The sequence below is a fragment of the Odontesthes bonariensis genome, chromosome 16, assembly GCF_027942865.1.
Source record: "Odontesthes bonariensis isolate fOdoBon6 chromosome 16, fOdoBon6.hap1, whole genome shotgun sequence".
In the NCBI taxonomy this organism is placed as follows: Eukaryota; Metazoa; Chordata; class Actinopteri; order Atheriniformes; family Atherinopsidae; genus Odontesthes; species Odontesthes bonariensis.
The window spans coordinates 11,866,226-11,890,107 of record NC_134521.1 but is presented as its reverse complement, the minus strand read 5'-3'; the positions used below and the strand labels follow the sequence as shown (position 1 = coordinate 11,890,107).

The 23,882-nt window shown below is 39.1% G+C and overlaps 1 protein-coding gene across 4 annotated transcripts in view; it reads right to left on the bottom strand.

Annotated features, from left to right (window-relative positions):
- Positions 1–760: 760 nt before the first annotated feature.
- gria3a (glutamate receptor, ionotropic, AMPA 3a) overlaps positions 761–23,882 on the bottom strand; it is a 75,671-nt gene continuing 52,549 nt past the window's right edge. For 2 of the 4 annotated variants that reach the window (XM_075487901.1, XM_075487903.1), the window contains 5 exons: positions 21,900–22,098; positions 14,506–14,753; positions 5,400–5,514; positions 3,619–3,867; positions 761–2,171 (listed from right to left, as the gene is read on the bottom strand). In XM_075487901.1, coding sequence (XP_075344016.1) covers positions 3,622–3,867; positions 5,400–5,514; positions 14,506–14,753; positions 21,900–22,098 — 808 coding nt within the window. In that variant the 3' untranslated portion in view covers positions 761–2,171; positions 3,619–3,621. Of the gene's footprint in view, positions 2,172–3,618; positions 3,868–5,378; positions 5,515–13,669; positions 13,785–14,505; positions 14,754–21,899; positions 22,099–23,882 lie in introns of those variants that run through there. The other 2 variants (XM_075487902.1, XM_075487904.1) reach the window with 2 other exon arrangements.

Genomic DNA, 23,882 nt, shown 5'->3' with positions numbered 1-23,882 from the left:
ATGGGTTTCCAGGGCAGCTGCATCCAAGCCATACATCACAAAGTGCAATGCAAAGCGTCGGATGCAGTGGTGTAAAGCACGCCGCCGCTGGACTCTAGAGCAGTGGAGTGACCAATCACGCTTCTCCATCTGGCAATGTGATGGAGGAGTCTGGGTTTGGCAGTTGCCAGGGGAACGGTACTTGTCTGACTGCATTGTGCCAAGTGTAAAGTTTGGTGGAGGGGGGATTATGGTGTGGGGTTGTTGTTCAGGAGCTGGGCTTGGCCCCTTAGTTCCAGTGAAAGGAACTCTGAATGCTTCAGCATACCAAGAGATGTTGGAACATTTCATGCTCCCAGCTTTATGGAAACAGTTTGGGGACGGCCCCTTCCTGTTCCAACATGACTGTGCACCAGTGCACAAAGTGAGGTCCATAAAGACACGGATGAGCCAGTTTGGTGTGGAGACTGCGAGCCAGGCCTTCTGTCCAACATCAGTGTCTGACCGCACGAATGCGCTTCTGGAAGAACGGTCAAAAGTACCCATAAACATTCCTAAACCTTGTGGAAAGAAGAGTTTAAGCTGTTATAGCTCCAAAGGGTGGGCCGACGTCATATTAAACCCTCTGGATTAAGAATGGAACGTCACTTAAATTCATATGCGTGTAAAGGCAGATGAGCAAATACTTTTGGCAATTTAGTGTATATTATTTCTAGAAAGGGGAAAATAAACTAAGATCCAGTGTTTTCAGACTTGCACAGAAAAAAAAACTCACCAAAGCTTAATATAAAACCGCTTTTATTAAGGAAATGTAATAAAATCCTTTGTACATGACCTCTCCACAGAGGTTTATTTTGTCCATACATGCAACTCTCATGGCTGAGGTACTGTTACAGTAACAGGAGAAACTAAAACCAAAGTGGATCAGAAGTTGTTATCGTAGGCCAACTAAACAAGGGTCCATTTCGAGTTGCAGTTGGGTAAAACTATCACCAAATTCACATGCATTTTATGTGGGGAGAAAAGGATGAGAAAGTCTGATATACTAAACAAATGTAGGCGCACATGGTCTATAGCATTTGTAGTTTTTTTTCCTCTTCAGTTTATAAAAGCTGCACTTATACAAACAGATAAATGTTTCATTCGTTACCTCTTCAATGTACAGCTCACCTCCTGCAAAATGCATAGACACAGAAAGCTTATCACAACCAAAGAAGCTACGGTGTGTTGTCATTTACCAAAAATGTTGAGGACCACTGCTGAATAAACTGCACTTAAAAGTCTAAGTGTGTACAAAGTGTAAACCATGAGCTCCGTTAAACCAACACCGGTACGTAAAATTAAGTGACTGTCCTAGTTTCTAAAGAGTTCTTTGATTTCAACAATATGGCCCTAAGTGATAAAAAGCAGACCCCCTTTTAATAAAAATGTGATCTTTTGAAAGAGTGGCAGTAAAACAAATCACACGGTTAGTTTAAAAAAAACAAAAAACATTAAGTAAATACAGTCAGTTGTATATAATGTTCAGCAGGCTATGAAAATAACATCACCCAAGCTGTTCCAGATGTTTGTTTGAGTAAAAACTGGGGTACAATGCTGTCAGTTTAATTGATGTTTAACCTTAATGATCGATGCTTCTCCTAAATATTCTCACACTGAAAATAGTCTTATAGTAAAACAAGAAAATGGTTTTACCTCACTAAATATAACATTAATCCAACTTAAGTTTTCACCACAAAAATATGTCTTTAAAGGATTTAAATGACTTCGTAGGTATTTCCAGGTTTGCAAATCATGGCTTTTTTTTTTATTTTTATTTTTTTATTTTACTTCAAAATATAAAACAGCAATTACAGTTCGTTTTAAGCAGTGTCGTCCCCGAGTTCCACACATTTTAGTTTTTTTTTTAAATTTTCAAGTTAATTTAATTTTAATTGCATTGCCATGATGATGAAATGCTCCATAAGGCACTACAAGAGGCAAATCCCATGTTTCCAGAAGCCAAAGTCCCGCTGCGTCATTGCCCTCTGTTAGTGTGACGGGCTCATAACCCAAAATGAGCGCTTGTAAGCTTGTGTCCAAGCTGATGACTGAGAGGCCTGTTGCCTCCGGGGTGCCAACCTCAGGGGGTGTGGGATCACACAGAGTGGCTGTTTCCATCCAGACGCACCAGTGGGATTCACATGTCACTTCTGCAAAACCGAGAGATCCAAATGAATAAACCATACTTGTGTTTGAAATGCATATCATTTTAACCCGAAGCTTTATAGCTGCCTGCAGCAGATAGGTTAACAGAACTTAGTGTAAAAATCACATTAGCTGTTAAACATAAAATTAGTTGAATTTGGGGAACTTGTGTAGGACAAATTCAATAATAAGATATTTTGCTCATCAATTAATCAAAGCCTTCCCCTTAAAGCCTTCTCAAGGAAACAGACCCTGGGGCCCTGGAGCTACGCCTGACTTTGAAGCTCGAACTGACTGGGGGGAGGGTCTTTATCCATGAGGTTCTGTCTGAAAGAGCAAAATGGGACTGCCCTCCTGTGCAACTACCACATGCATCAGACTGTAGTATGCCAGTGCATTGGATCGGGTGGCAGACAAAGGTGGAGGATCTGGCTGTCGGATCCAAAGAGGGAAGAACTACCTTTAGAGACAAGGAGTCTAGGCTTGTGTGAGAGGTTGAGAAGTACAAGCTATACAGCAGACATAGACTATAGTCGATTCCACTCTGGAGTTTCTTTGGATAAGTGATGGGTTCACTTGCTGCTTCTGTAAGATGCCACCTCTGGGGATTCTGTTGTTCTTGGGAACTTCAAAGCTCATGTGGGTGATGACAGTAATACATAGAGGGGTGTGATTGGGAGGTGTCCCATGCTGGCAACCCACAAACCTGGTGGTGGACACCTTAGGTGTCAAGCTGGAAAAGTACAACCAAGAATGGATAGGTTGTACAACTCTAGAAAGCAGTTGCTAGGTACTGGCAAGCTAAGCAACATGCAGCTTTTAAGCAGTTGCAGAAGCAAAAAGTCAGGTGTGCTAAAGCTCCAGGAGGTGGATGAGCTTCATCCTGAATCCTGAGTTCTTGTTTGTCTGTCATTGATTGAACATCTATTGAAACTACAGGCGCTAGGGTCACACCTCCCGGCAACCATGGTGTAGTCAATGCCATGGCTTCCACCTAAAGGTTTATGGGCTGACCCCCAGAGATGGGGATAAGGGGCTGTGTGAGGGGCTCAGAGCAGAACTGACGCACCAACAAACGAAAAGGCACACTGGAGGGATTACATCTTTCGCTTGCCTTTGGAACACTGCTGTGTCCTCTAAGTAGACCAGCAGGAGGCGGAGGTCTGCGTGATTCAGCTTAACCCCCCCCCCCCCAACCTCGACCCAGATAAGTGGTAGAAACCGCAATGGAGTGAATTTTACATCAGTCTTGATTGTGGTTCCCGTTTTTATCATCCGTCACAAGGCAGGGGCATGTTTTCAGGGATCTTTGTCGAATCTTTTGTGTGACAGCAAGTGTACTAAAAATCTACCCAACTGAATTTCATGAAGCCCGGTGGAGAGCACGGGCCAAAGTAATAATTACTTTACGTCCAAACTGTCAAAGTATGTAAGAAACAAAAAGAAACATACCCTCTAGATTTTAACACTTTCTGTCCCATACACGTTGTAGCCTTCACGGTACGTGGCAAAATTCTGGGCGTTTGCCGGAGGGGCTGGCTTAAAGTTTTGGGCATTCTTTGCCAGCTTCAGTCTTTTTGTTTCTTGCCGTGACTTATAGCAGAACTCTATCAAAGCCACGGTCATAGCTAAGCCAAGCCCCCCAACCAGAATATAGAAGACTCCTGCCACGTTGCTCAGGCTTAGTGCACTTGTCTTGTCCTGGGGGAGGTAAAGACCACCGTTAAGACTTTTTTAAACTGGCACTCTGAAGCTAACTCCATACACACAACACAAGCACAAAACCTACATGTACACCCTGCTACACTATGATTACAGTTACTTGGAGGAGGCCCCTAAATGTGTCCATAAATCATAAAAATATAGCCGCTTAATTCGGCATTTAACTGAGAAAAGTCAAATGTGTTTAATTCCTCCTCAGAAATTACTTTTACAATAAAGAGCTGGGAAGGTGAATGTAGAGAGAAATGCTATCTATCCTGCTTTATGGTCTCTTTACGAGGCCACATATAGAGGAAGGCGGTCGTGGTCGTACAGGTCTACAAATGAAATCCTCAGTTTCTCTAAATGCTGAACTTAACCTTCAAAACACTGCATCTACACAATCAAAGTGGCAAGCTGTGGAAGGTGAACTGAACCATTTTTCTGCTATTAAAAGCCAAACAGTAATATTGAAATTCATTTATGTGAGTTTTACCATTTGCATCAAAACCCAGTGAGACATTTTGCAGTTAATTGTATTTTCATACCTTAAAAGTAAATCTAACTGGCATGCAAACTCATTTTACATTGATTCAAAATGTAAAACAGTGTTCTTTACTCTGACACTCCATCTATAACATATGACTATCAAATGCCATTTCACTGCTCAGATGGTATTTAAAAGTCAGTGTGGATCTGCCAGAATAAAGATGCCTTTGATAAAATACGTCTGAGTCCAGAAAAGTTGTCACGCTATGTGAAATGTTGAGTACAGAATTCAGTGATTTTCAAAGAGTTAAAACTGTATGTTGCATTAAAACAGTAGGTGAAAGCACCGGAAATGTTGAAACTGAGAAATTTGATCTGCATCTGTCGAGCATTGTAAATTGTGTTTGTGAAAGAGCAGGAGCTATAAAAAGAGCGAGGTAAGCACTCTGTTGGCTTGTTCCCAAATTCAAGTTCAAAATGAGACTTTCATTTTTTAACAGGATCAAACTTCTCAATTTTAACATTTGACGTGTTGTATCGGTGCCATTTCAAATCAAACCTATAGGACGTAAATATTTGTAAATCATTGAATTCTGCTTCTCTCAACATTTTACACAGCGTCCCAAGTTGTTTGGCAGAAAGGGTTGAACAACAATTTCACATACAAATGAATAAGACCAACAATAAACTCAATTTCAATAGAGATTTGGATGAAAAATAGCAGTATAATGGTTTCAGTTCTATGATAAGACTTTTCAAAGTTTTATGGCATGAATATAAATTGTGTGAAATCATGCTGTAATTTGTGTGTCCTTATACAGAAGTGATGAGGTGGTATTATTGTAATGACTCGTGGCCAAAGTGGAAATACACCTAACTATGTGTAACGTTAATGCAGTTTTCCATGTGTTGTTCTAAGGGCAAACAAAGGAAGTGTTCAGATAAATCATGTCATGTCATGATCGTGTTTTAGATGTTTGCATATGAACAGTTAAGTCAAAATGCATTTTGCCATCAGTATAAAAAGACCTGCAGCGACTGACCTTACTTCCAGAGTCCTTGGTTCCACATTCACCCTTATCGTACCACCATTTGTTTTTCAGCTTGTCTAAGATGCCTTGTTCACTGAGTTTCAATACTGCAAGGTTTACAGGAGTTCTTCACGTGGGAAATAACATAAATAACATTGTATTATGTTATTTTATGTTATTCAACTTTTTAAACTACTTTATACTGTACAAAGCGATAGAGTCGGGTGCTGGCCAACATATCACAGATAGCAAGCAAGACTACATTATATAGAAATATTATACGATCCATGACTACCCTAACATGCCAGACCCCACCTGTATCGCTTTGAGTAATCGGCACACACTGATCACAAGGAAAAGATCTGAAGTGGCAGATTAAAGCAGCTGCTGCATAGCTCTCAGGGCACTTTTTTTTCTTGGCCGTGAGCAGCCTTTTTGATGTTTAGCAGAGTGGATCTAACAGGAACCCTTTCCAGACATACAGACAAACACAGCAGTCCAATAATTTCATTAACAGCTATCAGAGGCCAATGTCTCACAAATCCCCCTTTTAAACACTGAGCAACCATCAAGTGAGATCATGACGTGACCTTTGTTTATTAGTTTGCGTTTGCCTGAGTAGTGGGGTTTATTGATTGTTTGTCTGTTGCCGTGCAGCTACGCATAACTGACAAATAAGGTCGAGAAGATTTAGTTGTAGGTTAACTAAATCCCTCCAGGGCAGAGTTAGAATTTAAGGGGAGTTGTTTTGTAAGACATCACGCTCCATTTCCACGACCGCTAGATTTCCAGGCTTGTTTCACATCATAAAAAGGATCAGTGTTTGTAATCTAACATCATCAAATATATTGTATTCACCACAATGTTTTTGCATGTCAGTTACACGTCCCATTATCTGCTAAGTGAAAAAATGCAGGTGATGTGTTGTCCTTGTCTCCGGACAGAGCTCTATGAAAGGCAAAGCAATGGTTATTAGTTTGAGCACTGAAAACCACCTCACATGGCATACAGCAGGAACCAGAGGAAAACTACGCTTATACACCAACAATCAGAATTAGAAATGGGAGCAGGATAATCAGTTTCACTCCTTCTTTTCCTGCAGGTGAACTTCTAATAGTTGTCATATCAATAAAGAAAGTTGCTTAGACCCAACATGCAGTGGTTTACATTGTATTATCTGGAAAATGATGTACGTTGGATTGTGGTGCATTCAGAAACATTAAGAAGATTACTTGTAAATTAAGAAGCTTTTCACTGGGCCAGTTTCATCCATTTGGGGACTACGTTGAGGATCATTAACGAGCATTCAGTGACATTCAATGCTTTTGTCTTTCTGAGGCATACAGCTTCTATTCAGAGAGGTGATAAAAGTGAAAAAAATGCAGATGTTTTTAACTAGCAGATTTACATTCTAAATTTGAAATACAGTCCTGTTCATCCAGATTAATTTACCTTCTCACGCCATCTGGGGAAAAAAGCTGCACTGGGTGACCTGCAACAGTTTGCTGGCCATCAAACACACCACCAGGTGGTGACCATGGACTTCTTATGATAAACAGTGACCAGGTTCAGGGCTACGAAACAGACTTACATACTGGTAATTTTCTGCACAGTAACACAACAAGAAAGAAGCGTAAGGAACAATAGAAACTTAAATTTGTGTCATTCCACGAATATTTGTTGATTAAATAACCACATTTCAAATGATAAAAGTAAATCATTGAATATTCACTTTGTTTAATCTAATAATATTCTCATAATATCAAATATTCCTCACTTTACATATATAATAGAAATCACAGGAATCATTAAAAATATGATGTTTTAGTACCTGTTTTAGTTCATTTCTATAAAATATTAATATTTTATTTAGAATATTATTCTGAATATTTTATCTATCCATCTGACTGGTCATGTTATTATCGACAGGCACTTTTACAGTACATGAACATACTTTAATGAGTAAAAAAAAACAAAACATTAAAATGAGCATCAAACACCTGGTTTGAATATTCATCAACTGTTTAACATTTCATTTTGTTCACCTACTGTAGTAAGTATTACTTTTCAGGATATATACACCACGTAGATGCCAATGTTTTTTGTAGAATGACCCATTTGGGGAGATTATTGAATCAGAATTTCATCTGAATCCTTTTAGCTGGTGTCTTACAGAGAAATGAAATATTCATCAGAGGAAACTTAGGCCAACAGCGCTCTGTGGAGGATGACTGAAGTTTGGTGTGTTGTACAAACCTGTTCAGTTGTAGCATTTTGACAGATCCACGAAGGATGAACTACGATAAGAAGAGCGATTTAAAGCCATGTAAAAAGAAAGTACACCCTCATTCAGTTCTTAGGATTTATGTATAAATAAACGAGAGAAAAAAGTGGAGAAAAAACATCTAATCTATTTTAAAATACAGCCTCGGATGAACAACACAACAGCTGTCGAACAGATGGCCTCACATTCGACTCTAGAATACTTTGGTATCCAGAGGAGTTCAAGGTCGGCTCACATGACTGCAAGATCCTATGCCTGCAATACAAGCCCAAATCATCAGCCCTCCACCACTGGTATGAGATGTTTGTGCTGATGTTTGGTTTTCTCCAAACGTGCTGCTGTGCTTTATGAGCAAGCATCTCCACTTTGGTCTCATCTGTCCAAGGGACATCTTTCCAAAGGTTTTGTGGTTTGTTGCAAACCTTTTTAGAGAGAAGAGGCTTTCCCCTGTCAACCCATCCAAATAAGCCAGACCTGTTGAGTTGAATTGTACTGTAATGAACTTTTATGAATGAACATTTAACATGCTAACTGAGGCCTGTACAGCCTGAGATTTAGCTCTTGGGTTTTTTCTACATTACATTACATTACATTACATTACACTTAGCTGATGCTTTTTATCCAAAGCGACTTACAGCTATTTAGATACACCCCCTGTATTGGTTACAGCCCCTGGAGCAATGTGGGGTTAGGTGCCTTGCTCAAGGGCACTTCAGCTATGGATAGAGGTGTAGGGAGAGGTAATGGCTTGCAACCCTCTGATCTTAAGTCCACCTCCCTAACCACTAGGCCACGGCTGCCCCTAATTTCGCTGAGTTTTCCAGAGTCTGACCTTGGGGTGAACTCCTGGGAAGATTAGCGGAGATCTTGAATAATCTGTATCTCTGTTGAATGATGGACCCATAAAGGTTTTGAAATGGCCATAAAACCATTAGCAGACCAAGAAGCAGCAACAGTTGCTTCTCTTAAGATCATTGCTGATGTCTTTCCTCCATGGCATTGTGTTAACACATGCCTGAATGCTCCAGACCAGCAAACCACCAAAACGTTTGCTTGTATAGAGCAACTTACTTACCTTTTTAATTTAGAAGCAGTAATATTGTACATATTCTTCCTGCACTTCTTCTGCATTTTGACGTATTGCTACACAAATAAATGCAGAGTGTAATATGTTGTGTTGTTTGTCATGTATCATTGCATTTACCTAATTTTAAGACCTGGTCACAGCTAGATTACTGTTAAAAAATGCCCTTAAACATTAACCCTCAGAAATGAAAGGGGAGGGTGTTTTTCTTTTTCACATGACTGTAACGATTAAAAGGACTTCGCTCCAAAAAACATTGCAAAATATAAACCATAAAACAAACCCAGTATTCCAGAAAAGGTGTTATATAAATGTTATCAAAAAAACAACAGAAACTTAAGTCTGTAATTTCTTTGTTTTGTCAACAGAAAATTATTTTTGGGATCTTCTCCTATTGATTGCAGGAGCCAATCCCAACAGTAGCTGAGAGAGGTCCCAGAACGGCCAGCTGAGATTAAAATAAGAAAACCTTCTGGCTGTTAGGCGAAAACTGAAAACTTCTACTGTGTGTAAAAGCAAATCTTGAATAAGATGCCAGCATCCGAAATGAATTGATTACAGGTGAGGAAGTCAGGACTGGGTAGAACAAGAGCATCCACCAAAGGTTCAGTCTTTCCAAGCAAAGGTGGGTCCTAGCTCAAACTCCATTAGAGAATCATTGAGCAGTACGAAAACGCAAGATTACAAGAGATTTGGTCTTTCAAGATCTTCAGTCCAGAAATAATGTGAAGAGATCAACTAATCTGAGGAGATCTGGAGACCGCTGTTGGATGCATGCAACCTTCAAGCCCCAGATGCCACTGCATGAGAAACCATCATGCGACCGTGATCAATACAGCCACATGAGCTCAGAAGTGCCTTTGAAAATCATTCTCACTTAACACAGTTCATCACTCATCAAGATATGCAAACTGAAACTGTATCAAGAGTAAGCCATATATCAACTCTGTGGAAAAGCACTGCTGAGCTCTCAGCTCCCAGCAGCTCATTTCAGACGGGCAGAAAGACAGTGAACACGTTTTCTGTGGTCAGATGAGTCATTGTTTTAGCTGCTTTGGGGAAAGAAACGACATCTGGTTCATCTGCATACCAAAAATGAGAAAGACTAATCATGCTGTTATCACCAAAAAGTACAGAAGTCAATATTTGTAATGTTATGGGTGTGCATCAGTCTCTATGGCATGACAGACTTGCGTATGTTGAAAGGTACAACTGATGCAGAGGCATACATTGTAACTTTGGAGAGACGTATGCTTCCATCACGGGGCCACTTTTTCCCAGGAGCCTTGTGCTTATTACGTCAGGAAAATGCCAGACGTCATTCTGTCTGACTTTATAACTGTTTGGCTTCAAAGACAGAGTGTGTGTGCTCGACTGGCCCGCCTGCAGTCAACATCTGTCTCCTGTGGAAAATGTTTGGAGCGTCACGAAGAGGAGAATCAGACAATGAAAACCACAAACTGTGAAAAGCTGAAATATTGTACTCAGCAAGAAAAACAACAGATTTGTTCTTAAAAAGCTGCCACACATAGTATCCTCAGTTTCCCAAACTGTTAAAACCTGTAAATTAGATGAAGGCAGTATTTTTGAATTGTAACACAACGGTAAACATGACACTATCCCAAAAAAGGGATGCTGGCATCAAATTCTACATTTTTACAATGCTGGTCAGTGAAGACATTGAAAATAATTTCTTTTCTACTTGTGTTTGTTAGATAAAGGTTTAAAAATCATTCCAAATGACAGATTTAAGATGTTGTTTCACTTTAGAAATAACTCCAACTTTCCTGGAAATGGGGTTTGTTGTAACAATGCTGAAATCCTGCAGAACCACTTCACAAACACTGGTTATGACATAACTAGCGTTTGTGTGTTGGTTCACGGCTGAGAAAACCTGAATCTAAAAAGAATTTATTTTAGTTTCGTACAGTTTACACAGTATTCATGACGCCTCTTTACTATTACAGCACAAGTGTAACATATGATGATTCAATAAATTAAACCCTGTCACTGAACATTTTTATAGTCAAGTAGTTTTCTGCAGTGATGAGCTGCTTTATATGGTAAAAACAATTGTACACAAGTATCTATTTACACACCTTAGGGTGTTCACTGGAGGATTTTTTAAGATAGTTTAAGTTGATAAATACATTAATAAGCCAACAACTACATTACATTGTGGTTTATGCTATTTCTATGCCAATGATAGACTTAGTCTTTATCTTTTATAATTATTTCTGTGTATTTATTTCAGATAATTCTTCATCTTCCCCTTCTTGTTGTTTCCTTTTCCTGTTCTAATATTTTTCCTCTTAGTTTTATCACTTTTACCAGCACAGGTTCAACAGTCTGCCATATCGCATCCTCCTCTATAGCTTATACATAAAACCTTGAATCCTTCAGTGTATTAAAGATGAAACATTTCATGTTCGATTTAAGAATGATCATCCTCTCATGTGTGATACCCACTCACCGGCTGACTTTTTTATATGTACCTCCAATAATGTATTTTAAAAGCCTCATCAGCCTAATTCATGGTAGTCCACCTTGGCCATAGACCCTTGTCTCTTTAGTGGCTGCATAATTATGTAAAAGCTTATCAATTATGCATCCACTTCACCAAGATGAATTTATTAAAATCTCTGAATATATGACATCATTTCATGTCAAAATAATCTAGAGTGCCTTTCATTTTCTGAGCTGCTCAGGAGAGACTTTTTTTTTTATCTCAGAAGTCTGTAAAGTCTGAACTCTAACTATAAAGACCTTGTTCAACATGTCTGTCACGCTGTGGGGAATTTATTGGCCTCAAACCTTAAAAAGAGAGGGGTTTTTTTAACGTTAAATCCCATTTTCTGTTAGAAGGATGAATGAAAAGGAGTCTGTTTCCATCTGAATGAGCACAGAATATCACAAACACCTGTTCAATCTATCATGCTGGAATACAACAGCTGATGCAACATTTGTGACACTCACTTACTCGTAATGTTCAGCTTCTGTATGGAGGCTGTACCAAAGATGTGTAGATCCACTCTGGTAAGAAATCTTATTACAAACTCCACAAAGAAAGCATTTACTGTCGTATTCCAACCCGAAGTATTGGACAGGTGTTATTATCTTTATTATGTCAAATCATGACTTTGCCTTTCACTCTGTCTGCAAAACAAAAACACATGAACAGGAAAAAGAGGATCCCAGAGTAACAACAACCCATGCAAATAAAACGTGTAAATGCTTCAGTTAAAAAAACAGTTGCAGAGAAATTACTTTAACATTCGGTCTGCAGGTTGTGTTTGGCTGTACAGGCTGTATATGTGTTAAATTTGACTCCAGGAAACTCAGTCATGTTTCCCTCTGAATGTCGAATTTTTTCAGTGGTCATTACATACAATATATTTCCATCTGATTGTTAGATTACCCACACATGCCTTTCTGACAGTGAAATAAGGCCAAAGAAATATGGCAGTCAGATGTGATACTGTTGCACTGATCTGCTGGTCTCTTTCTAACTGGACCTAAAACGGATAGAGGCAAACTGACAGCGAGAGAAGAAGGCTTCTTTGTGTTATTCCTCTGGTAGTATCCATACCCTGCTCACTAAGGAATGGATGACTGGAGGTTATAACAGCAAAGTTGGCCTGGCCTCCTTTCTAACAATACTGCAGTACTGTGGTCGTGATGCAAGCTGAGGAGCAGGGGCAGAGATGGATCCAGAGTTACTACACCCTGGAGTCTGAAACACGGGATCAGGGGCCTCATATATGGAAGCATTAACAACAGACCTGATTAACAGTTATCTTCATCAGAGTCACTAGAATATAGACACTGATGGAGAAAAAAGGTCCAAGCTCTTCTGCAGGGCTGAGCTCTAAAAGTTTAAATAGGATATAATGTATCATGCTACAACATACAGTACATGCAAGCAGCATGGACAAGAAAGTCAGACTAAACAGAAATAATTGAGTTTTTCTTCTATCATTTAACTTTACATAAAAGTGAGACAATGTAACTTTAAAAAAAAACAACATTTCTGACTTATTATAAGTAGTCACCTAGAAAAGCTGCAATAATTTAGCATTTTATAAATCATAGACGGATACAGTAAAAAAAAACGCAATTTGTAATTTTTTTCTGTATTATGGCCACACAAGCAGAATAGAGCAAAAGTTGCATAGTCTCACACTGTTATTTGTACCTCACCTTTTATGCCATTAAGAGATAATATTGTATAAAGAAGGTAGTATTAAAATCAAAACGGAGCCCCTGGCTGTATTTTACACTCTGCTACTGCAGGATTCACCAGCTCATGGTGGTCATGGAAAGACTGGCCTTAGGTTGATACCAAGCAAAGGTCTGCAGTCATTGGCAAACTGGATTTCGGTGAGATGTTGGACAAAAAAAAAAAAGGTTTGGCTCATAGATGTCTGTCATTAGAATTCTCACGTTTGCCTGCGATGCTTAGTCCCCTCAAGACAACGCTGTTCCCCGTGCCTGCCCTAACACTCAGGCGACAGATTGGAGAGTGCATTTACCTTTCAACTTGGAAGAAGCTAAAGAAGACTTTGACTTTGATTCTTCTTGTAGAACTTTGAATTCCACACATACACGGTTAACTTATTGGCCTGTAGATATAAAAAAAACATCGGAGGAAACTTTCTGTCTTTCATAACCACAAGCCAAAGAACTACTCTGTCAACAACACTTAATTTCCTTTAGTTAATCTATCATCATTGGGCTTTTTTCTCGTCCATTAGCCAAGTAAAGGGTTCCCAGTTGATCACAGTAGGGCTAAAACATGTGTATTTATCAGTAAATCATGAACGGGCTTTTGGCCCCTGGTTCTACAGTCAGTGACGACAGCCTTGCCGATTACTCTGTTCTAAGATACCCGACTTTGGTGACATCGAGGCTGACCTTAGAGTCACCTCCCCCGCTGCCGCACTCTCCCTTGTCGTACCACCATTTGTTTTTCAATTTGTCCAAGAGGCCTTGCTCATTCAGTTTTAACACTGCCAGGTTAACAGCATTTCTTGAAACGATAAAACATAACTTGTAAGAAAATGAACAGGTCCGTGAGAAATCTAATATAGAATATTAGTCAGAAATAGTGATTAATATCAATAAGGGGAGCACGGGAGGGACAAATTGGTAAAGAATTTCACTGGAGTGGAGGGGTAAGAAGCATTTTTACAGCAAAGAAAACGTTAAATATTAGAGAGGTGGCATGAAGGATTACATTGCCTATAACTGAAGTGTGCGGGATGGGGACAATCTGTCATTGTTGAAATAGAAATAAGAACATCCAGCATGCAGCTTAACATTCATCACAACTGACAAACCAGCATTTTAACTAGCAAATCAATTAAAGAATATTTCAGAGCTGAATTAGAAGTAATGCAAAAAGGCACCACAGACACCAGGAGGAAGGAAAGGTTGAAAGGAAAACAGACAAAACAAACAAGGTTGAGGATGGTGACATTCAAATGGATCAACTTAAATGTGAGAAATATACCGACATCCTTCAGAGAAAACAAGAAAATAACATAAACAAACCAGAGACGCAGGACAGAACAAAAGATGTGTTGATTCAATTCAAATTGAAAAAACTCATAATACTGTTCACTTAGTGATGCATTTGGGGAAAAAAAAGAGAATTCAAGAGTGAGGGAGAAGAGAATGATAAAAGGAAACATCAGGGTAGGTGGAATACTATAACAACATGGAGAATATTGTTATATTATCCCACCCACCTTAATGCAGAGCCTTTAGGTGTGGCCACACCATAGCCCTTTGAGTCGAGGTTGCCGCCCACTTTCATGGTGTCACATGGCTTCCGCTGCTCTATGTACTCGTTCATAGTGGATTCGAGAAGAAAGGCAAACTTGCCCTTCGACTTTCGCACCCGAGAAACCCCTTCTGGTGTTGTCTTGGCAAACACTGAGGGTTCAGCTGATTTCATGTATGACCACATTTTCTCATAAACCGCTATTTTGGAGCGCTGTATTCAAGGGAACAGAGAGAAAAAACAAAGTTTAGTTATGCATGTTGACTCAGAATAACAGACAGATGAGCATTTTGGGAAATACACTCTTGCTGTCTCATTGAGGGTTACATGGAAACATCAATAAAATGTGTTCTAACATAGGAGCTGTAGCCTATTAGCTTACAGTTTAAATATTTACAGTATTTTCCTGTAATGTCATCATATTGTGTAAGCAAGGAAAAAGCCAACCTGGCTTTGTAAGTCACAAGCAAGCATACCAGCAACTCTCACGTCTCCAATTAACACGTTACCTCTAATTTGTTCGATCCAAACACAAAAATAAATGTGGCCTTGCTCCCTGCTTTAGCTCTGATATAAGTGCACATTAGCAAACATTACCAATATCTTAATCTAACTCTCAGCAAGACAGCAGTTAGTGTATGTACAAAATTCCCATCTATCAATGCAAAGCAGCTCTGAATCACAGAGAAAACAACTGCTGCTGCTGCTGCTTATCACGGCCCCCCTGAGGGCGAGGGTGTCACAGCAGGTGTTGTGAATCATTAACACACCTGCCATGACATCACAGATCGGGCCGTGGCCAAAAGTGCGATATGATTGAACATTTCTGCACTCCTGCGCAGCACAAACACAGTTGTCTCTCATTTGTAAATTCAGAGTGGATTCACCCTTTAAATGCAAACAGGTAAGCAGAGGTGCGGTGGGCATTTTGCCAGCAGCCTGAAGTCTGACAATCTGGCAGCTCAGCGGAAGTAAACTGCAGACCATGTTTAGTATCAGGCAGAGGTGACTCCCTCATTCTCAGTTTATGCTCCAGCCAGCAGGTCACAGCTGGTGACAATCATTATAGTTGTGACTTTTTTTTCCTGTCGATTATTTTTGCACATCCGTGTCCCCAGAAGACTTTTCATCTGCCGATGCACATCTTATGTAAGTTTCATGTTGTGACTGAAAACAACAACAGGCATTCACATCACATGTTCGATATTCCATTAAATATCAAAGTGCAAAAACTTTGTAAACGTGTCAGATTATTGTGTAATCTGGCCACATGTTTGTGTCTATCCTGGCTTTTAATACCTGTGTTTAGTTTCTGCAGATCCTTCATAAAAAGAGTCCCCTCAGTACATCTTTTAAAGCCACAGACAAACTGGCTGATCATATTGGTTGTTATCATTTGGTAATTTTGGTGCAGTGACAAGGCCTTAATTACTGCATTGTAATCCCATCTAACATAAACAAATGAACGGTCTCACTGATATCAACCTAATGATGTTTGCTTCTGACATGCAGCACAACTGCATTCCTAAGAGCACTGTCTTTAACACATTTGCCCTCCATACTCAAAGACCGACTGGTTCACCTCTGCGGCCCAGTCAGCTGCCAGCTGGAGCTGCTACAGACAAGCACAGCACAGCCCGGCTCTGACTCCCGGTACGCTGCTAAAAATGGCCAGCAAGAGGCTGATCGCTGGTCACAGGGGAGCGTGAGCACGCAGATGTCTACAATAGAGGAGAAAATAAAGAGGGCTGCATGAAACTGGGCTAATGTGACCTTCTGTGCTTGGATCTTTTTTCAAGATGCTTATCTATGTTTTTTCTAAATCTGCAACTCTTTGTTGCTTTATTTCTTAGTGCATTCCTGCCGACCGGGCGCTGTTGTGCATTCTGTGCTTATTTACTTACTCAAAGTTTTTGATGTATAAGAACCACCAATAAGAATCTGTTTTATTCAGATTACACATTGAGCGGTTGTGTGAATCAGTCCTAAATCACATCTACTATGTGAAAGTAAATGAAAACATCTGAGTGAGCTTACAAACTATGTCAGCTTTGGATTGAGTACGGCAACATAAATAATTCATCAGCGATGTAATGGATTGTGGGCTCAGGCTAAAAAAGTGAATCATTCTTGACATATGCACGATTTCAGTTCTGTGGAGTGTTCATGCAAACACACCTCACATGACAATAATTACAGACGACAGCAGCTGGACATCGTGTGAAAACAGCAGTTCTTTTCTGGGTTACATGAAGATGCGCGCATGTCAGGAGCGGGCTGGTCATTTGTGTTGAAATATGAGACTGCTTATGCTGTCAGACTGATACAATCGCTGAGAAATCTTCTCACTAAAGTGGCTTATCAAAGACAAACCAATCAACAAATTATTTTGAATTAATAACGGGGTGTAACTACTGCAATGACAAGCTGGTCGTGTCCCCTGGCAGATGTGAAATATGGGTTTCTTGCCAGTCAACCATTCTGGAAATAAACTGGTTCTTCCTGCAGCTACCAGTTTGTCTGTCAGCAGCTGACAGAAGTGAGGGATTCAAGGCGCTGCGTATGTCTGTCACGCTGTCACCCCAAAACAGAGACAACAGGCCAAACAAAGGCAGCACTCTCTCTCTTAAGTAAATATTTAAATGCAGGCAATATTTAGCTACATGTATGGTTAATTATTATAAATTATACCAAATTTATCGTATGCTGATAATCAGTGAAAACAGATTAATAAAGTAACTGAGAAAGAGCATGACTCATTTAGCATCTAGATCAATTTAATCCCCATTTTACTTGCATTTATCATGTTCTTTTCTCCTCTTTTTCTTTTTCCTCACTTCAATATGCCTCCTTAACTGACTGTAGTATCACTTTATAACAAGCTGGTGTCAGTCTAAACAGATTATTGGATGTTATGTAAATATCCAAAAAATCCAGAAATATTTGTAAGAAAACCTGGTGAGGAAAGGCTATGAAAATGTAGTATTCCAAACATGATGTTTAAATGCTAGATAGAATGATATTTTGACAACTCCAGTAGCTAATTAGGCTTAAATTCTTTTGCAGAGATATATTAGACATGGTTAATGCCACTGCCGCTTTTCTCTGCTAAAAGTGAAGATAGTTTAGCTTAGCTTGGGTTAACAGCTGACATTAACTGACTGACATTTTGCATTTGCAGGTTAACTTCTCCATAATATCATAATTTTGTTGTGCAAAATCAGTTTTTTCTCAATGTAATTTAACACAGGAAGACACATAGAGAAGGATATAAACAGGGCTAGCTGTTTTCCCCTGCTCTCAGTACTTAATGCTAACTTAAACTAGCTGCGTGACTTGCAACATCTTCACGTTTTACAGAAATTAAATTAGTGTCAAGACTCTTCTCCACTGATTCGCAAGAAAGCCATTAAGTGCATTTGAAAAAGATTTTTTTTTTCTCTGTATTGCCTTATTTCTTTAGATACAGTAGACTGTTGTAAGTTGTGTCGTGACAGATGGATTGAGAGGAAAGGAAGCACGCAAAGCTGTACTAATTAAAGAGGTTAGACAGCTGCACTGAGTGGCCCGAGGTCGTTCACCGTTTGTGCTGCAGCCAAACTGGTTCTCTGTCCTTTGTTCATGGGTACATTGAGTGAGTAATCTATTTCCTTTTAACATATTACAAGTCCTGTTTGCTTTGTTATTTAAAGTCAGTATCTGGCTTCTTTAGTTCATTATTATTATCTTTTAAAGGAAAGCTATACTACTGTAATTGGTTTGATTTAGAGCCATTTATTGATTTCTGTGTCGACTTAGATTGAGTGTGATTTATATATACACTTCTTTTAACAGAAGACTAAACTGTTTCACTGACCAAAAGGATAAATGCTTTCAAACTGAATCTTCTGACTTCCTCCCCTTTCTACAAGAAAGAAATAAAAGATGGAAAAATGTAAATCTTTTTTATGTAAAACTACAACTTCAAAACTGTTTAAATCCCTGTGGATTGGAATTTATGTGACATTGAAATTCTTTCTGCAGATTAGGACAAAAAAATTAAATAAATAAAAAGTTGGGTCATGGTCATAGAGTGTAAACCCTGAGAAGAATGTATTATCTGCTTTAATTATCACTGTAAAAGAGTAATAATTTGCAGCTGCTACCAATCATCAGCTTTTAATCTTCAAATTTCAGAAAGGCTCCTCTGATATTTCCAGTTTGGAGAAAGAAAAGCCTGATATTTGTCACTGAAGTCACGACATTTCTGTCAATTATCTCCACAGGAGCACCCTTGATTAACCACATCCTGCCAAATGCATCATGGATAAGAACATTTATAGAGTTCAACTGCTGCCTATGGAGCCGCTTTTGATGTGATGATTCACCAGGAAGCAGAGAAACTATTTAATTAAGAGCATTTGTGGAAAAAAATCCAACATGTGAAAGTAGTCACCTGCAGCATTGTCTGTCTTTCCTTTATCATCTCTTTTGGAATGGGTAAGTAAAACAAAAGGACCATTTTCCAACGTTAATGAAGGTAAATATCAAAAAGAGAGACAAATTGTCCAAATACAACTCAACCTAGATGTGCTTCTGTGTCTTGATTAATATCCCATCAGTTGTCTGCTCCTCCTGCTATGCCCATTTCTTCAAGTCTAGTTTGAATTAGTGTCGTCTCCGTGAATTAAACTAATTCATTTTTCAACACTTCTTATTCTTATACACACATCTTTGATGCAGAGCTGTTCTTCTGTCAACCAAATTCAAGAAATGTTTCAAAGCAAAACACTGAAGAAGATTTAAAGTTACAGACGTCCTTCTCAACACTAATCATAAAATAAATCTTTATTTCAATACTTTTAGACCCTTAGTTCAGTTTGACACTGCAGATCTTTCTGACGAAATGCCTTCATATATGGGTTGAGTCATAGAAATATCACACTTGGTCGCCTCCCTGCAAAATCATTTCCTCTTAGTGCTAGGCCCACTTAAAGGAGAGAAAGAATATTCATCAGAACATGTTGTCTCTTTTGCCTTTTCCAAGTTTAATGCATGTATGCTTTAATTTAGCTCTGCTCGGTGTGTCTCTTAACTGCCAGCAGCGGATAATCACACCAAACAGACTTGCTGTATTTATGCAGTTTGTAAATCTCAGAGGAGATTGTAAGATTTGATTTTTATAGCTCCCTGTGGACTGATGCAAGGTCTGAAAGCAACACAAAATGGCCTCCAGATCACTCCCGTGTCTGAAGGAGAGCGGGGTTTTGTATTTATCAAATGTCTCAGACTCACTCCGAGCAATCACATTGAGAACGGCTCGGGCTAAAAATAGAAAGAGCTCAAAGCTGGACACTGGATGTGAATGTCATTTCTAATTCCGAGGAATAGGGCATTATCTGTGAGACTGCAGTTTTGTAACAAGAGGCTAGTAGGAATTATGTTTTAGCTCCTCTAACTTTATTTCTAAACATATAGAACGCATATTCACTTCGCTTTACCTCTAAAACACGAAGCAAAGTATTTGTGTCAGAGATTCTGAAGCCAAGACAGATCTACAACACAATATGCAGAGAAGCTTTAAGATCAGATGGTCATATGAAAAGAGAGTACACCCTCTTTGATTTCTGATGTTTTACATATCAGGACATGATAAAAATGATCTGGTCCTTACCAAGTCATAACGTTATGTAAAAACAACCTCAAATGAGCAACAAGAAATGGAATTATGAGTTATTTATCCAACAAAAACTATCTCAAAATGCAGAAACAGCTATTGAAAAACTAATTGCTCTTGTGGGAATTGAGAGGGTAGCTAGCAGCCAGGTGCTGCTAATCAAATCAATTTGATTAATTGGTCAGCATCAAATGTGAGCACCTCTATAAAAGCAGTTTGTTAGTTTGCTGGTCTGGAGCTTTCAGATGTGTGTTCACACAAAGCCAAGGAGGAAAGACATCAGCAATTATGTTAGTGAAGCAACTGTTGCTGCCCATCAATCTGAGAAGGGTTATAAGGCCTTTTCCAAACAATTTGGAGTCTTTAATTCTACAGGGAGTTTCCTCAAGTCAGACTGTGCAAATCTCAGAGAAAAAAATGAAAAACTAAGGAGCTAGTTCATGACAGCACAGTTAGAAAAAGACTTGTTTTGATTGGTTGCAAGAAAAAAGTATCTTCTCTCTAAAAAGAACATGGAAGCACAGTTTTTGGTTTTCAAAGTTACGTTTGAACACAACACAAGACGTGTGTTTGGCCATCATGTACAGCCCCTAAAGCCTGATTTACACAGAGTATCACCACAAACACCTCACACCAACGGTCAAGCACGGTGGTGGAGGGCTGATGATTGTGCTTGATGCTAAAGCTAATACAACCAGCTATTGAATAATGGTATGTACTTAGTTTTTCACATCCTGCTTCTACATTTTTGCTCAGTTGTTGTTTAATGAATAATAACAGTGTAACATGTGTTATTGTCCATCAGAGGTTGGCTTTAGCTGATTTAAAGACGTGATAAGGATGTGCTAATATATAAAAACCTAGAGCTGAAAGAAGGTGTACTTCCTTTCTCACATGACAAGGGATTACGCGACACCATTCTAGGTATCCTAATCAAATTAGAACTGTTTCTGTTTTTAGTTGCAAGGAGTTTATGCCTTTTGTGATTCTGAAGGGGACATTTGCACTTTTGGTTGCTTCGGCATCAGTCCTGAGTAATGAAGATAGAAATTAGTCTGAATATTTTAGGGGAGATGCAGTAAGGCTAATCATGAAACTGGTTTATGACTCAGATGGTCTCAGGAGGGAGGATAATTGTCCCAGATTCATAGTTGAATTATTCCTGTTGCAAAGAAGCTACAAAAAAAAGTCTTATTTTGATGGGGAAAACCAAACTTAATTTTGTGAACAAACTGGATCTGTGGACAAGCATTGCCTTACTTAGCATAATACCATAATTAAATTCTGTGTTAGTCATTGGAGAACTGATGTTCAGCTCAGAAAATACGAGCTCTCCTTAACTATCCGTCCCAAAGCGGCATCTTTTGTTAACAATGAACAAGACAAATGCATGCAATTTTCTCCTTTATAATATTCAATCCTTTTTTTAAAAAACACAGTGTACCGCTCTTTTATGATTAACTGAATTAATCAAACATAGCTGTTTTACAACTTTGTTTGGCTCAGTACTTTGGAAGTGCTGTATCAAGGAAAAAATAGAGTTCTAGGCTTTTTTATTGATTATTCTTTTGATTTATTACCTGGCAGGTAATAAATCAAAAACCCTGAGGAACGCTCCAGAGACTCTGAGCTTTTGGCCAATGTAGAGTTAGAGGCGGTCTTATTACACAGTGGGGAGACGGCCAGCTAAGACACTCACTCACCCTAAAGAACTCCTTAGTTGAGCCTGAGTCTAACGTGCCATAGGCGATCTCTGTCTGCTTGGCCAGATCCTCTGCGCTCTCGATGGGAGAGACCATCCTCTCCACAGTGAGGAAGGCAGCCAAGTTGGCCGTGTAGGAAGAGATGATGATGAGGGTGAAGAACCACCACACTCCCCCAACAATACGACCGGACAGAGACCTGGGAGGAGGAGGAAGAAAGAGCAGACAGAGACATGAGAGCAGCGTGCTCAGGTCTGCATGTGGGGGAGGAAGGACTCATTTTCCACCCCGTCTGCTGTGTTTGTCAAAATATCAGCCCAGAGGTTTAGCTCAGATCTGACTCTTTCACTCTACACTTTTGGAATTATTGCCCATCCATTCCATTAATAATTGAAAGGTAAAGTTATCTGTCTGTCCTCGGTGATCCATACTAACACATTAATCTAATGGAAGTATCATTAACTTAATATAGCTGCCTATGCAAATGACACACTCATTGAAAGCAATAATAAGCCTCATTAGCTCAACATAACTGTGTCCACATTTAGTTTCGGGGGTAATTCAGGTGAGCAGCCATCCCAGACACACAGAAGGGCACAGTACATCATCACGCCAGACCTCTAATGCCTGAGTTCCACTATACAACCGCCTGGCAATATTTATGGGAGCACCTCTCTTGGAAGATATTCATGTAGCTGTCTTATTTCGTGAAAAAAAAATCAACAAATCACAGATATGACACAAGCCTATTTCATTTAACAGCGGAACATTTTGGCTTTGTAAAACATTCCTAAAAACAAATTTTGTAAAAAAAAGTGTCCTCGCAGAGCTTAATGAGCTGTTACACCTGGCTGATTGGCAGGAAACCAGATGAGAGCCAGAGGACACAATAGAAGGATTATAAAACTTTTTGAAGATGTTAATTCATCTTGGAGGGTGGCAAAACATGCTGGTTGCTCCGAGTAAGCTGTGTCAAAAAATCTGGAGCAATAATAAACAAAATGGGAGGTCTATAAAAAGGGAAATATAAAGGTTGACCAAGGAAGATGTCAAAGTGTCAGGACAGAAAACTCAAAGCAATATGCATTAAAAGTAGGAAATTGAGAAAAAAATTAAACTAACAAATGGGTCAAACCAGGAGTCGGTGTTTGTGACCAAACTGTAAGAAATCGACTGAAAGAAATTAGGTAATTAGGGCCAGAAAAGCCTGATGTAAACCATCTCTAACACCTAAAGAAAACAAAACAAGGCTACAGTGGGGTAAAGAGGTGCTGAGTCACCTTCCCAGGATGATAATCTCATAACAGAGCAAAGAATATTAAAACATTTCCTCAGAAAGACAACTCAATAACATGATCAGCAAACAGTGCAGATCTCTATCTGTGTGCAAAGCTGATCTCCCAACTGCTTCATGAGAAATTTGGGACCTGACTGATGAAGAATATTGTTGTTTATAGTGAAGTCCATACCTCAAGAAATGAAAGCTTTCACAAAAGCCGGAGGAGCGGCAACACAGACTGTAATGAGTTTAGTTCATGGTTCCATCATTTTTAAAATCTGATCACATATTTCATTCACATTTTGTTGGTATGTTTAGCGAAGCCTGTCAAACAGAAACGTTTTGTGTCATATCCACGATTTTCTTTCTCTTTCTAAAATCAGCCAATTGAATAAACATCTTCAAAGAATGGTTTTTGCCACAAGCTGTGATGTGTCTCTGCTGTTAAAAAATCATTATTATTATCATTTATTTATCAAATTAAATAAAGCAGAACAGTTTTTGGTTCAACACAATCAAGAAAGTTTTACGCATTTTCTTGTTCCTGGTAGAAAGTTTGAAAGTTTATGTTGTTTTAAGCTGTGCTCCGTTTAATGATGAGCACGGAAGTAGTGAAGTGTCGGATGCCCTCCATCACAATTTAGACCATAAATAATAGAAATAGTCTGAAGTAAAAGCACCATGAGGCTTATTGTTATTGATAT